The following is a 16,499-nucleotide window of genomic DNA, read 5'->3' as shown; positions in this document are numbered from 1 at the left end:
GATCTAGGTTTTTCCTTTGTTTATATCTACTGAGCAATACTTACCTAGCAAATCTGGTGCTATGCGCTTTTCATTGGCTAAGTCATCCCTTCTCAGACAACTTAATGGGATGGTTTTTTCTTATGACCACTTAGAAATGAGGGGGCTGGGCACGGGGTAGAACATGTAGCTGGATGTGAGTGTAGACTGTCTCCTCTGAGGGCCTGAGCTCCTGGGTTTGTCACCTGCACAGTGGGCATCCATCATGTAAATATCAAGCCCACAACAAGAAGCAAGAGTCTTCTGTGCAGCCAGTGGACTGGGAGCTGTCAGGGTACAGGCAGGGGGAGCACAGAATTGGAGATATGCATCTTGGTGTGAATACACAGGAGTGAAATATCAATTGCCATAGAAAAGGAATGGTGAGAGCTGGGCTGCGAAGCTGCCTGCAGTCTCTGCAGTGCAGGTTCGATCCCCGGCCGCCGCCGGCGAGGGTTCCACATGGCACGCAGACCTCTCCTGCTGCCCGCTGCTCCCCTCAGCAGTGTACTTCGTTAGTCTGCCTGCTCTGCTCTCCACTCTGTCTCTGGTGAATTCTCTCACCCTCCCGTGCTTCTGATTGTACCCGGTGCTTGTATAAATAAATAAATATTTAAAAAAAAAAAAAAAGAAAGAAAAGGAATGGAAAATGCAAGGCAGAAGGGATGGATTTCCCCTTAGGAAGACTTTAGGAAATTGAGAGCTTGAGATGGTGAGGCAGGAACAGGATGTGGATAATGATAGCCGGTGAGGTGAGGGATGCAGCCTTTCCAATCAGAAGGTGGAGCATGAGCAGGGATGCAGAAGAGGACCCCACGTCCAGATTCTGGAAACAGGCCTTTATGCCTCATGCAGAGAGTTGAGCGGGGAGGTAGGGAAAGAGACAAATGCGGATCATGAAGGGTGAGGGAGGTTGGGAGTTATTCTATAGTAGGGAACCCCTGAAGTCTTTTGACCGGGGAATGTAGATATCTGAACAGTTGATTAAGGAAGTAAATTTAGCACCAGAGTGAAGCAAACTGAAGTGGAAGAAGACTCTTTTGGGAGGAATTGGTTGAAACTGCAAAATTAAACATCCAAAGGAAAACCCTTAGACATCATGTTTTGTGTCTTGTAGATGAAGGGTTTATGTATCTGCTTTTTCAGTATAAGAGAGAATCCTGGAAATGCATTGTGAGTGCTTCACGGTTATTTTTATAGGGGATGGACAGTATTTGATAATAACCTACAAAAAATAAAAGTTGTATTTTGCAGAGAAGTGTGAATATTTTTAGGACAATACATTTCTTTAGTCAAGTCATAGACTAAAACGACTTATAATTTTAGAGAAAATGCAAATTGCATTTTAAAATATCTAAGCACAAAGTATCTCTAATGTATTTCAACTTTTAATCTTTCTCAAAACGGTAATATGCCAAGGGCATTTAAGCCTGTTTGCCTGTTCTGAATTCACTATGTCTTAAATCAGTATGAAGGTACTGGTTGATTATTGGCTCATTTAAAATCCATATTCTAAGATCATTATATCTGCTAATGCTGGTGAATTGTTTAAAACATACATATGTACTTCAACGTGGGTCGGGACTGAAAAAGTTCACACCAGTAATCCATACTTGCCTGTGTTTCATTTCTTTTCAAAATTTTACTGAATACTTATTTAAAAAGTGATTTTCTGGGGCCTCCCTGATGGTGCAGGTGGTTGAGCACAGCGCTATGAAGCTGTCTGCAGTCTCTGCAGTGCCGGTTTGATTCCCGCCGCCCTCAGAGCAACCCACAGGGCGAGTAGATCTCTCCTGCCTTACCCGCTGCTCCCCTCAGCAGTGTACTTCAGTCAGTCTGCCTGTTCTGCTCCCCAATCAGTCTCTGGCGAATTCTCTCACCCTCCCATGCATCTGGCCTGTACCCCGGCTCTTGTATAAATAAAATAAATCCTAAAAAAAATTAAAAAAAAAAAATTAAAGTGATTTTCTGTACATGTAAAACTTTTTACTCATGATTAAAAACAGTTGAAAATTGGGATCTGAATGGACTATAACCTGCAGATTTTAAATACTCGCTTCCACATTATCCTTTCTCTAATCAGTAACATAGTAAATACATGTTGGAAAACACAAAGTGCATTTTCGAGGTTCAAACATTTCACTCAAGGACATTATTTCCTAATAATTATCTGATTTATTAGATTTATTTACCATTTCTACCCTCACTTATATGATCCCAAATCTGTCCTAAAATCAGCTTCATTTTCTTACCATCGTGATTTTAATTTAATAAAATTGTTAATCTTCTCACAGTTCTTGTTTATCTTCTCACAGTTACCTAACCAGCCAACTTAGGAATGCTTTGAAAATCAACTTTCTATAAAAAAGGGAAAGCATCTACTGATTGTATTTCCTAATATGCAAAAAGATCCTTTGCAGTTAGATGAGATCCTACGTTCTGAAACAAATTTGTCTCCTGTACATGCCAGCCTACCCTGTGCAAGTGCATCAGAAACTGTAGTCTTGGGGCAGCCCTGAGTACTCCTGCATCTCTTTGCACAATGACTGGCAGCACCAGTAACAGCTTCACTTAATTAGTTTTATGGGACAAATTTTCCATAATTGCTTGTACCAAATAAATGTCCATGTAAATCTTCATCTGCATTTCCAATTAAATATTTGTCCGAGTTTCACCTGTGATGGGTTTTGCATTGTAATGGGTGTATATATTTTTAGGTTTGTTGAAATATGGCCACTAAAATCAATACTATGTATATTTCACGTTACATTAATATTTATGAATGTATAACTACATGTGAAATTTAGTAGGGCTAAAATAGCGGTTTTGAATGTAAACTTTGAACTATCTTCCCTTCCTAATTCTATTCCAGGGTGGCCCCTGAAATAAGTAAAGGAAGATCAAATAAGGCAACTTTTTTAGTGACTCTAGAAGTGAGAAAAGGGTGTTTTGGCATGTTGCAAAGATTATGAACCTCATGGAAGGTATTGGGTGGGTGATATTTGGTTAGTATAGACAGCCAAAGGGGAAAAGAAGGACCAGTAGGATTCCTTTAATCTTCTGTAACAATAAGATGGCAAGTATAAATCTGACCACATCTGGTTGACACTAAGTGTTAAAGGGGTTAAACTTTTCTTTTAAATGGAAAAACCTCTTATAATATGTCAAACAGTGAAATCTGACAACTGTTTCTTAGAGACGCCTAAAATATGGTACAACAGAAATAAATGAACCACAGTATAATAGACAGATGTAGAGAAAAGGGGATTCAGAAACCTACAAAGGTGATGTGATGAGCTACAGAACAATTATCAATGTAGTTGCAGCAACTGTGAATCTTTTTGTGACTCATTCTACAGAAATGTTTATCCTACAGAGATATAATTTCAAATATAAGAAGACATAAAAGTTACATCACATAATGATAATATATTACCTATTCAGCTTTAGAAATGCCAGAAACAAAAAGTAAATATGATTGTGAAGTGGTGTTACTGGAAGGCTCAGCTGTCTGAAGGTCCCAGCTTCCTGAAGGGTATGAATAGTGATGGGCTCTGCGCACTGCCCTACAGCTGCTAAGTTTGTGGGGATTTGACTCTCTAGTCTCCCCCTGCTAGCAAGGTCTCAGAATAACATAGGCATACTCAAGTGGGGACTCTCAAACTTTAGAGAGTAAATGAAGAGCTGAATCTAATGCATGAGTGTGTGTGCGCACACATATCTAAAATATTCTGCTCTAATACCCTTTTACAAGTTCAGATATTGATCACTCCCTGGCTCCAGAAAGCCTTCCAGGGCTGTGGTCAGCTACTATGGAAACAGAAGTTAGTAACAAAAGTGAGACAAAGTAGCAAAACACTTGGTGAAAAAAAAATCCCAAATTGCTAAAATAGATACCAAAACTGCAATTTTAGACTTCTTAGAAATTGACAATGAAGTATTATACATAAAAACTGTGGCTAAGGGCCAAAAGTATTATTCAGAGGAAATTCTTACTTTGAATGGCTTTATAATTAAACATGAAAGGTTGAAAATCAATTAAGCATCTTAACAAAAGGCACTAAAATAAATAAAACTTAACAAAATTAGAAAAAAATATAATGATTAAAAGAGGGCTACCATGTAGAAATTATGTAAAGAGTGTATTTGTATATCAAGTGTTAGTCCCCTCCCCAAACTAATGAAATAGATAAGTCACTTGCAATATTAATAGAAAAAAGAGAGAAAACATATAATACTAAGGATGAGAAAACTACTAGAAAAAGATGAATCACTATGAAGAATATGATTAAAGTTTAGTGAGGGATTGGAGAGAAAGCCTGAATAAATATAGACACATACCTTGGGAGATCTTTAGTATTACAAGGTATAAAATCCTCCCTAGCTGACTACAAATATAATAAAGCTACCCATTTAGAGAAATTAGTGTGTAAAAATAACAAAAAAAATCTTAAAAAAAAATGAGGAACAGAACAGATATTGACTGCACTGTTTAGTGAAAATAATTAATTATGAAAAGATCAGAAAAAGATATCAGGCAATTTCACCCTTTGCTCTCTGCGTTCTTATTCACCCAAATAAGCAAACCACAGAGCCATGATGTTTAATGAATAACTTTTTTAAGTTCTATGGAATGGGTATATTTTGCATTATCATATTCCCTGAGACAAGAATAACTGGCATCAAAAACACAGATTTAATAAAAAGGAAATTCTATACCTTTCATGGAATACTAGTAAAACTCAACATACTAGGAGATCTAACTGTGTAACTTATATCATTGATATATTAAATCAATAGAAAACTGGACAATCTAATTAATGTGGAAGGGGAACTTGATAAAACTTGACATCTATTCTTGATTATGAAAAAAACATTCTAATAAGTCTGTAATGGATGAGCAGCCTTAACAAGTGAACAGTAGCTATCAGAACTGCCATTGCCCCTTCTTACCTGTGACTTTGCTTTCCAGGGATTATTACCCATAAACACAGTCCAAAAATGTTACCTACAGTAAGCTATTTTGAGAAAGAGAGATACAGAGAGAAAAAGAGAGAATATTTCACATAACCTGTATTGTAGTATGTTGTTACAGTTGTTTTATGTTGTCACTATTAATTTTTTGTGACCAATTTATAAATTAAACATTATCATCATAGGCATATCATAAATTAAGCATTTATGAATAGAAAAATACATAACATATATACATATGCATATATACAAATATGCATATATACATGTACACACATTCATATGTATACATACATATGAGTGTGTGTGTGTATATATATATATATATATATATATATATAAGTATATTCATATGCCCATACGAGTATATTCATATATGTAAGTAGGGACACAGAGTTCTAGCCACAGTTTCAGGTATCCACTGGGGGTCTGGGAACGGATCCTTCTGGGTCCAGGGGACTGTTGCCCCACTAATATCAAATTTACTGCTCATACACGGGAGATAATCCTGACTCTGTTGTCTTACAATAACAAGGGTACCTACTAGTGTTGTTGCAACAATTGATGACTTTCTACATTAGAAATGAGCAAGTAGAAATTAAGCCTTTTATGTTATGTCAGATAACCAAAGCAAACATATTAAAGAAGAGGAAATTATGTTTTAATAAGGAAACATTATTTGCAGCTACTCTATCTGACATTATTTGATATTATCTATAAATATAAAGAAAATTCATAGACAATGTATTATCATAAATTGAAAACTGTCATTCCTTTCTGCCTTGCCTGACAGAGCACTCAAAATTTAACTTAGGTTTTCACTGAAGTGACTATTTCATACTTAAAGAACAAAATGTGTGTGTGAGAGAGGGGGTGTGTTGCGGGGTGTCCATGTGTATCTGCTCCTCTGAATTTTCTTTTGGGTTCGCTTCAATTGTCCCGATTAACAGAGGTTTTACAATTATAGACTGTTAGAAATCACTTTTAGAGTTCTATGTCTAAACAAGAAGCATAGTCCTCAACAGGAAAAAAAATATGAGTTTAGCTTTCATTTCTTATCATGAAATATAGGAGATTGGAATGTAACAGAATTTTTTATCCTATATTCTTGTGTTGAAACTTCAGTTATATGAAGACAGTGGGACATTACAATGTCTTCAAATAATTTCTTTGATTACTTGCAGAGTTTAATCACACCACTAAATATTCAAATGCATTCATTTTCCTTTACCCAACCATATTCCAATTACAAAGTAGAATATTCTTTCCCTGTACTTTTTATTGGCCCAAAAAATTCCTTGTAGCATAAAGACTGAAAAAGTGAAATCAACCAAATGCTCATTGATAGGAGCAATCAGTTTTAATACTTTTAATCTTATACAACAGTTTCAAGAAATGAGGCTAATTTATTTACTAATATGGAAAAGTTAACAAATCTTATGGATAGATACAAAAGGAAGTAGCAGAATTCCTACAGTTAAACACTTAGACAAAGAATTTAAAATACTTTATATCAAGGATAGATTTATGAATATAGATTCTTAATAAAAATGCCTATCTAATTTCCATCTTGAGAAATGGGATTGTGACATTTTTGGAAGTTCAAAGTGATTTTAGTTTTTTTTCTATAATTTTTCAAGCTTTTATAAATTTATCAACTTGTAATTTATATATTTTAAGATCATTTAACATTGAAGTGTCAAACATGAAGAGCCTTAGCACATGTCTCGGGGTAGATTTTGTGTTAGATTGTGTCACTTTGACATAGTGTTAGGGCATAGAGGAAGAAGACAATCATTTACCAAATCCAAAAAAAAAAAAAAAAGAGAAAAGAATAGAAAAGTGAAAAGTGAACTTACTTCTTTTACTAGAAAAGATTTCTTCACCTCTTGTTCTTCTCTTGACCTTCCTTCACCCTTAAGAAATCATGGAAATTTTAAGATTACAGTACAATGACAGTGGGGTTGGAGCAACACTAAGTTGGCCCACAGTCAGCTTGGCAAATTGTCATGCTGTTTTTGTATTTATTTCTTTCAACTTTAACACCCACAATTTATTAAGTGAGATTGTGGATAAAAGAGGAAGCTCAGAATCCTGTTTGGACACCGTTTAGGAAGGAAACCAAGGCTTTATGGGGTACCCCCTTCCGCTGAGCCATGGCCAGGAAACCATCCTTCTGTTTAAAATCTATTCAATCAGAGAGAGGTGGGGTGACTTTGGGAAGGAAGGTGACCTCTCCCTTGTAAAGTGGAATGGCTCTGTTCTCCCTACCCCCGCTCCATGACGACTTATTCAACTCATTTCCCTTTCTGTTTATAAGAACACTTGTGCTGAGTACTTGTAGTGACAGCAATAGTTCTTTAAAATATGGCTCAAATTCCATGCCCTCAAATTTCCTCTGTTATTTCAAATCATTGATCATCATGCTCCCAAATGGAATTGTTGGTAAGCTTGAGTTTTGCTGATGCCCCTTTGAGTTAACAGGTATGCTTCTTAAAAGCCAGTGGTTTAATCAATACATATTCTACTATTGTGTATAATAAAAGCATTGCTGCTATCAAATCTGAAAGAGAATGCCTTAATAGGGACCAAATAATTTGCATTATGATATAGGGGATGCTTTGATTAGATGTCTCACATACTGGAATCCATAGGCAGCCTGGCATACGGAGCTGGTGAGTCTGGCAGCTCCAGTGAGGATTATCCATAGACCCGACCTGATATATTTTGAAAGTTTGCCAGCTATGCCCATTTTGAGTATTTTCAGATTTTGACCTCCACTTTAGCTCCACTCTTTATTCAGTTTGCATAGCTTCATAACTGTGAAATGCTAATCATTTTATTAGCCTTTCATGCATTTAAAAATACTTAAATAACCATTTTATTTTGGAATAAATTTAGTCAAAAAATTTCAAAGAATATACAGAGTTTCCATATATTCCTCGCAAGAGTTTTCCCTAATGTTAAAGTCTTACATTATTGTGATACATTCTTTTTTTTTATTTGATCAAAGTATTATTTTTTTTAATAATAAATTTTATTTTTATATTCCCCATACAATTACAACCCCCTTATTTTGACCCCAATGCCTCCCCTCCCGCCCTCTACCCCCCATATAGTGTCTCTGGTTCATAGTTTCTTGTTGATTTTGATTTTCACTTTGATACATTCTTTAAAGTTAAAATCTCCAGTCTTTATTTGGATTTCACCAATTTTTCCACCAGTGTCTGTTTTCTAATCCAACCCAGGGTATCACATTGGATTTAATCATCTCATCTCCAATCTTCTGCTTGGTTATAATATCATAGTCTCTGCTTTTTGCCATGACCTTGATGATCTTGAGAAGTACAGGCCAAGAATTTTGTAGAATAATCACCATTTTTTAATAGATAAAATACGGGATTCTTGAAGGGAAGGAAGCTCTTGTAGATTTAATGATAATTTGCACCCCTCAGTTTCCACGTTTCTACCGATATACCAGGTTCAGCCTGTTGATTGTTACTTTATCTTACCAGTTATAATAGCACTATAGAATTAAAAGTTGATTTATGATGGATTTAATATTTGATTCAACTCTGTCTGCTTTCTGCAATCCTAATTGAGCCAGTGTTTATTCATGTTATTCAGTATAAATCTCACAGAAAGTTTGTGTTTTATCTTGTTTATGACAGATTAGAGATGGACAACCTAATTGCTACATGTTGAAGAATAAGGATTTAGAACAAGCTTTTAAAGGAGTTATTTACTTGGAGATGGAGCTCATCTATAATCCGGTAAGTCTAACCGGGCCAAACTTAGCAGCTTCTCTAGACCGAAAGTGAAAGAGGGACCAGCCTGGAGACATTCATATCCATGTCAAATGTTTTAGAATTGTAGCTACAGAGAATGAAGAACTGTGTTTTAAAACCCAGCCTTAAAATCAGTGCTAAACACTCCAGCTCCCAGCTCGTGTTGATACGATCAAGCCACTAGAATTGATGGAGTTTAATTTTCAATAAATCTAGAAGGCAAGAATAAAAGAAACTAAAGGAGGGAGTTGGCTTTTAGCTTTTTGCCCATAATCTTCTTCCGGGACAACAGTTGACTATTGTACAGGTTGCTTTGCAAACCTCTGGCCTGTGATTTAATGATTACAGTAGGTTTCCCACTATCCAAGATTATTAAAACAAGTAGCTATCACCAGGAAACTGCAATTAAAGGAGGAATTTTTCAGATGTATCTTGCACATTTAATTTTATGTTAATATATATTCATTTGCCAATAGTTACATGTACATTAAATCATTTTTTTAAGCATGGATCTATTATTTTTAGTTTTGCAGCTTTTGTCTTTCATAAGCCACATCTAAGACATCTATAATAATTTCTGGTTTCAGTATCTTCAGTGTGGGGTATACTTTAAAAACACCCATGGATATAAAATTGAATATCCGAATATAGAGTACACTCATATGTATAGCACTGAATATAGAATTACATCTGAATATAGATTGTTTTGCATAAAATCATGCCTTGGTAAGTGACCTTTGTCAAGCATTCTAGAACAATGTCAATTTCAACACTTTTCATCCATAATTGTATTGCAATTATTTATGAATAATCAATTAAAATATGGAATTGCAGTAATGGTTAAAACTGGCATAAACTTCTTGGGAAATAGCAGGGCTGTTTCATGGTGGACACACAGGTGAGCTGTCGTCAGCAGGGATTCCTGGGAAGCAGGGAATGCTCTTGTCACTGTGAGCATTCAGTGGGCTGTAGAAATCTACAGGGAGTTCTAGGGAAAGAAAAAGGCAAGGTTTATCCAGCTGGTAGTGAATGAGAGTGTTGGGCAGTGGTGCTTTTACAGTAATTGCAAGACTGGCTGCTGTCTGTGGGTCACTGCTATGTGCCAGGCTCTGACATTATTTCACCAAACCCTTCCACTCAGCCTGGAACATCAGTATTATTAGTGCCATTATGATGAGTAAATGGAATTACCAGAAGGGCTGATGTGCTAGTGAGTGAGTCAGGCTCCAGGTCCTCATCTTTCTGACTCTGCTGTCTCCTGTGCCCTCTGCTTCTTGTTCAGCATCTAAGCAGCTATTCCCACCTCTGTGCAGGGGGCTGTGTATTTCATTCCCAGGAATGCAGGCACCCTGGGACTCTGTTTTTCTTCCTCTGTTCCCCATGTTTTCCCTTCCCCTTAAGGGGAATAGTGTGTGTGTGTGTGGTGTGTGTGTGTATGTGTGTTGCCCCTCAGATCATCCTTCAGCTCATGTTTTCTTCTGGAAAGCACTTTTTATAGATTATGCTTACAGATAAAACCTGAGTTTAAGGGGGTAAAACCTGAAATAGAAGTGATTTTTCTGTTCTCTTTCTGATGTAGAGGAGAAAGATTTGAATTTTACGCTCTGAGGTTTTCCTCAGGAAGGTGATTTGCACAAACCATCTAATCCCTTTGATTTTCAGTTTATTTCCTATAAAATGGAGCTAAAATGACTCATGTACTGGTTTTTCTGGCTCATGGAGAGTAGAACAATATTTTGACCAGCTGGATACCTGATATTCACAGGCCAGGTATTATTGGGGAAAGTGTAGTTCCAAACCTTGGTGTGAGGGAAATGTTATTTCTTAGAGATTTTTCTTTGAAAACCTTATCATCCCAATCTCTGCAGTGCTGGAAAGTACTTTCACTGAATTAACAAAGTGGATTCTCCCAGATCCCACCAGACTTATCCAAATGAGGATCATGAGCTAAGTTCCCTGAAGTAGGTGCAGGTCATGTGGTATCCAGCCTCCACCCGCCATTTCTTTGCTCCCTGCAAAGGCCGTGAGGCCTACTGTGGCTTTCCATGTTCTTCCAGTCATTAAGAATAAGATGAAAACAAAGCCAGTATGAGTGCTGTTCTTTGAACCAGTGATGTCTTTCTAGGTCAAAGCGAGTATTAGATCCTTCACTCCCAGAGAAAAGCGCTTCATTGAAGATGGCCGCAAACTCTCTAAAAAGGTAGGTGGGGGCTGCAGACTGGTTTGCTGTCATTTGCATGTGATGGATGGCTACTTGGGGACCCCAAACTATTGAGACGTACATGCTCTAAAAGGGGTTCTTGCACAAAGGCAAAGGAAGCATGATCGTAATGTGAAAGACTTTTAATAGCATTGGTGGAGAGAGAGTGGGGTGGGAGAGGAAGCAGGAGAGGGTGAGGCACTTCAAATACTAGTTTCCCATTCAAAAATGACCCTTTGCCTTGTGGGCAGGTTCCCAGCCAAATCGGCTCCGTTCAAAATGGTGCTTCTGAGCCTGTAACTTGCCACCAGCCTAAGGCACCTCATGGCAGGGAGCCACAAGAAAGGTGGTAGGCAGGCCCCAGAGAACTGGGACAGAAGGGGAGACTCAAAATTCAAAATATACCACATCATTCACCATGAGGTCATGCTAATGGCTGCCACTGTCTCCTCCCCTGACCAGGAACAGTCTCCCCACTTGCGTGTCTCACCCACCTGCCTCTTCCGAGTGTCCCCTCAGTTTATATCTCCACCTGCCTTGCTCTCTCCCTGTGCCCCCTGAAGTTCATGGGAAACTGAGAGTTGTGGTCTGGGGTGGCTGCCCTGTCAGTGGGGGAGGGGAGATGGACACCTATTCAATGCTCCCCCCCCTTTCACAGAGATTCTTCTGGAAAGTTGATACTCTCCACACCCTGCACCTCAAGACCTTATTTGTCTCTCCATGCTTGCATCTCTTCCCCTTTTTCTCTCTCTCCCTTTCTCTTTCCATCTCTTCTTTCTCTTCTCCTTAACTTGAGGAGGTATCCGCCCTCCATTAACTTCTGATTATTCTACAAGCAGAAATTCCTAGTGATAAGACCCCACAAGTTCTCCTGCGTGTTCCTGCGCTGCTGGCCCTCCTTGATTCCTAGCCATGTTTATGTCCATCCTGTGAGGTTTCAGGATGTGTTCTGTCTGTGGAGTTGACACAGAAAATAACCCAGTGGAGCTTGAGAGTCCCCTGACCTTGGATTTACCCTCAGCTACTCCTTCCTCTTCTGTGGTGTCTAAATTTGGGATGTGTTGGCACTTTCCCTCCTATTGAATTAACTCTCTCTCCCTTGCTGTTGCCCTTAATTCCTCTCTCATTGCTTCAACCAAAAGCAAAGACTGGGGCCCAGAAGGGAAAGTTTCTCATTTTTTTAGCATGACCTTTGCATTTTTTTCAAGGTCCCTCCCTGTCCTATTTAGACACAATTCAGGATTTCATTCTGTACCGACTGTCCCTCTTCAGTTGTGTGACAAAGAACAAAGTGTCCTCTTTTGAAAGTGTTTATTACTTCCACTACTTCCTGTGGGGTGAGCAGCTGTGGATTTCGTAAAGCAGTTAAATATAAAGGCATCTTATCATCCCTTTGTTTCCCATGAACTTCTGGGCACATTTGGAAAGGCTTTAATGTCTTCTAAGGCACATCCAAATGCTTTGTTTTGGTCTGCCATAACATGCGATGTAATATTTATTTTGTGTAATCTGAGCAAATGTCTTTTTAAAAACATTATTATTGCTGCCTTTTGCTCTGTTTACTTGAAAGTTAAAACTTGAGTTGGGGTAGGTGGAGTAGCTGCTTTGCAAACAAATTGAAATGTATCTGCCTACAACTGGGAGAAAAGACATTTCCTTTGCCAAACTCGACCTCCAGTGAGGTGGCCTTTGCTTCTGACAGCAGCAGGGGTTTGGGGTTGAGCTCCTAGGGTATACTAGGACCCTCCCCACCTGCCTTTCACCACTTAGTGCTCTGAAACATTCATAAAGTTGAAACTTGTGCTTGTGATGGAGATTCTTACAAGCTCCTTTAATGCATTAGACATAAAGCCCATTAATTCTCTCCACAATCAGGTTATTATAAACTATAATAAAGGTTATAGTATTAACATCAATCCCGTTGTTTATGAGAGAGGTTAAGAAACTTCTCCAAGGTTGTATGGTTAGGAGGTGAGGACTGTATTTCCTTCCCAGAGCTATACTTTTTTTTAAATAGACTCTTTTGCTAGATTAGATGAACTAGAATACCTAGACATTGTACTTTTAAATTTTAATAGTATAAATAACCATTTTTTTCCTAAACTAAACAGTATTTATACTCATTCTCTCTCTCTCTCTCTCTCTCTCTCTCTCTCTCTCTCTCACACACACACACACACACACACACACACACACACATATTTACACACACCAAATACCCTGCTACTCTAGTTTTTACCATCGCAGTTTTATTTTTTATCAAATAGAACTAAAAATACATTTGACTTTTTTCCCCTCTATGGATGATCATATTTTTTAAGAGTTTTAGAAATATTAGGACTTTTTCTTTTTATTATATTTTCTTAAATTTGCAGCTATAAAAAAATACAATTTCAATGATCACACTGCCTTTTCTGAAGAGAATGTTTGCTGTATTTAAATCTGATTCCCAGTTTTCCATTTTTTTTAAATCAGATCTTATCGAGGGATGTGGATCGTGTGAAAAGAATCACCATGGCGATATGGAATACAATACAATTTCTTAAAAGCTGCTTCCAGTGGGAATCTACATTGAGAAGTACAATAGCATTTGTGGTAAGCTTCCCTTTTTACATTCAGTTTATTCATTTTTTGCTTCTGAGTCTCAAATCCAAATGCAGATGTGTTCTATTTTATAAGCAAGAAACAGAAAGATACATATTCAACACAGCTGAAGTTTATACTTGTAAGAAAATTTTCATTATAAATGTGATCTTTGTATACTATATGACCCTTAAGGTGATTATGGAGGAGATGTCTTGAACAGTAGTTCATCCTGTGGGTATAACGTAATCATAGAATCTCAGAGCTGCAAGAGATCCTAACACAACCCAAGTCAACTACCGAGTCCGAGAATTTGGCAAGGACCTGAGAATTGACATGAGGCCCTCATTTCACATCTCTCCCTCTTTGTAAGGGGACTTGTTTTTGATCAGATTGGGTTTTGTTGTACAAGGGAGTAGAAACCAAGTCTTTCAACTGCCAGTCTTTTACATCTCCTGTGGGGTCATTAATTTGGGGGTGTATGAAGATTGCCATTGAGTCTAACATGACAAGAGTGATTGAGTGGTAAGTCGTGGTGGTAGTCCTTCTGTCCTCTGTTTTCTGTTGTCAGTATTCTCTCTTCACTCACAGGAATATACTCATTAAAAAAAAAAAAGAGCTCCAAAGGTCAGTGGGTTCAAGGTCACTTCCACTCTTATTATGCAAGCAAGTATATCAGCCCAGTAAGAAGATATTCTTTGCTATCAAAGGCCCATTTTGTTTTGTCTAGTTAATTATAGCTTTTTATCTGCTTCAGGATATAGTGGATCTGGTATGGCTGTGAACCTGACCTTTAATATACTTTTATTTTGGACTGAAGTTGCTAAAACAATGGCTCCTAATAAAGACATTAATGAGGATTTTGTTAGCACACATCTGTCTTTGCCATCTTTGCTGTATCTACCCACTACTGTTTCTTGTGTTCCCCTCAGCTTCATGTGTTGGGGAGCTTGTCAGCCTCCCACCTCCACTTTCCACTTGAATTCTCTTTAAAAACTTTCCACGGAATCTTGTACGCCATTCTGGGCAAAACAGAAAAGTCAGCGGCATTGGTTGCTTCTTCCCATCAGCACCACAGCCAGCCCTTTTGAGAGGGGATTTCCTTTTTCTTGAGCTAAGTTTCTGGCACTGTAATTTTTAGAAAAACAGAGATCTGATGCCCTGGGTTCTGTGGGGGAGTGACAGAAATGATTAATGGACTGCAGGCCTGATTTTAAGACAGATTAGAACAAATGAATAGAAATAGGTCGTCTTTTGGGGGGCCTTCTAAATGGGCAGTGGCCACTTATGCACGCCTGTCCCCATGGACACCACCGAGCCCACAGCAAGGCTGGCAGATGGGGCTACCTCACTGTCCTTTCAAATCTCTAAGACCTCCGGGAAGGGAAGGGGAAGGTGCCTCTTCATGCTGTTCACAAAAGTGTGATTTTGCTGGGGTACATGAGTTAATGAGACTGTAGGGGGTGCCACTGTGTGTGTACAGCCGCCTGTTTTCCACATGGGCAAAAAATGTAGAGTCCAAGAGTGGGTCTAATGCATGCTTACATTTATGAATGTTATGCATGATGCAGGAATAAACTCTGTGTGTGTGTTGTCCTAAAGAGTGTTCCCTTAAAAACAAATGCTTTTCTGTTTTCATTTGAAATTTTGTGCATGAATATTTATCTAACATTTGCTCAAGCCCCATGGAACTCAAGATACTGCAACTATAGAAAGGTAGATGTCTCCCTTCCCTCAACTGATGAGGTGTCATTTTATTAGAAAACTATCTCTGCTCATTAAAAATATATGCACACTGGAATACCAGTGAGCTATAAGAAGTAAAGGTGAAATCCCACCATTTGCAACCACGTGGATGCACCCAGAGCCTATCATGCCAGCAAAATAAGTCAGACAAAGACAAATGACACATTATTTCACGTAAATGATAGATAAAGAAACAGATGAAGGAGTAAAACAAAACAAAAGCACACTCTTAAGCTACAAGAACAAAATAGTGGTTACCAGAAGGGGAGGCAGATGCTGAGTGGGTCAGTTGGGTAAGGGAGGTCAGCTGTTGGGTGATGGGTGGAAACTGGACTTTCTGTGATGAGCATGATGTCATCTATGCTGATGTTGTTATGTTGGTGCCTATGCCTGAAGCCCACATACCATGGTAGTCAATGTTACTTTCATTAAACAAACCAAAGAGTGCCGTGAGCTCGGGGATTTAAGTACTCTTCAACCCCATTTATTTGTGAGTGTCTCAGCATCATTCTTTTTCTGTAGCTACAGGTTGGTGAGGGGATAAATATGCTAATGTAAGCACACACTCATTCTGATGAAAGTTAAAGCCACACATAAAGCAAGTGGATATAGAGAATGTATTGTTGGGATAAAATTGAAATATATATATATTCTGGTTTCCTCTTTTTAAAAAGAGACATGATGAGTAGCCAGGTCTTCATTCATTTGGAAAGAGCTTTTCCTCCATAGATCTTGCCTACCCACGTGCATGTTAACAGTTTGGAGAGCGCCTAGTGGCTCTCTGCTGGGGCTTCTGTTGGGCATGGCCTGTGAATGTGGGATCCATCATGGGTTGTCTTTCTGAAAAGCGTTGCATCCTAGTTGACCTGGACAAAGAAAGTGATAGGGTGGTCGTGACACTGAATCTGGCCTCTCCTCTCCCTTGTTCCCCTGGAGTGTCGTATTTGTCACAGGCAGTGCACTGATGTCCCCTTGTGATCTGCTGAGGACAGGAAGCTTTCATTGGTTTTAATTCATTGATGTGATAACTTATGTTTCAACCACTTGCCTCAGTATGACACGATTTCATGGTGGTCTGAAGCAACGTCTTAACCCAAGGATTTATTGAACAACAGGATGGCTTTCGAAGATCTTTCTCTATTGCAAATTAGAAAAAGTGATATAGGGGTTCACTTTACTGATGTGTGTCT

General features: G+C 38.3%; 1 protein-coding gene across 1 annotated transcript in view; it reads left to right on the top strand.

The window, feature by feature from the left end:
- The window catches only part of MCTP2 (multiple C2 and transmembrane domain containing 2), a 159,336-nt gene that overhangs the window by 79,013 nt on the left and 63,824 nt on the right, over positions 1-16,499 (top strand). The window contains exons 14-16 of the mRNA XM_084254074.1: positions 8,664-8,765; positions 10,906-10,980; positions 13,456-13,575. Coding sequence (XP_084110200.1) covers positions 8,664-8,765; positions 10,906-10,980; positions 13,456-13,575 — 297 coding nt within the window. The remainder of the gene's footprint in view (positions 1-8,663; positions 8,766-10,905; positions 10,981-13,455; positions 13,576-16,499) is intronic.

Source organism: Talpa europaea (genome assembly GCF_964194135.1).
Source record: "Talpa europaea genome assembly, chromosome: 14".
Classification (NCBI taxonomy): Eukaryota; Metazoa; Chordata; class Mammalia; order Eulipotyphla; family Talpidae; genus Talpa; species Talpa europaea.
This window is presented reverse-complemented; position numbering and strand designations above follow the sequence as displayed.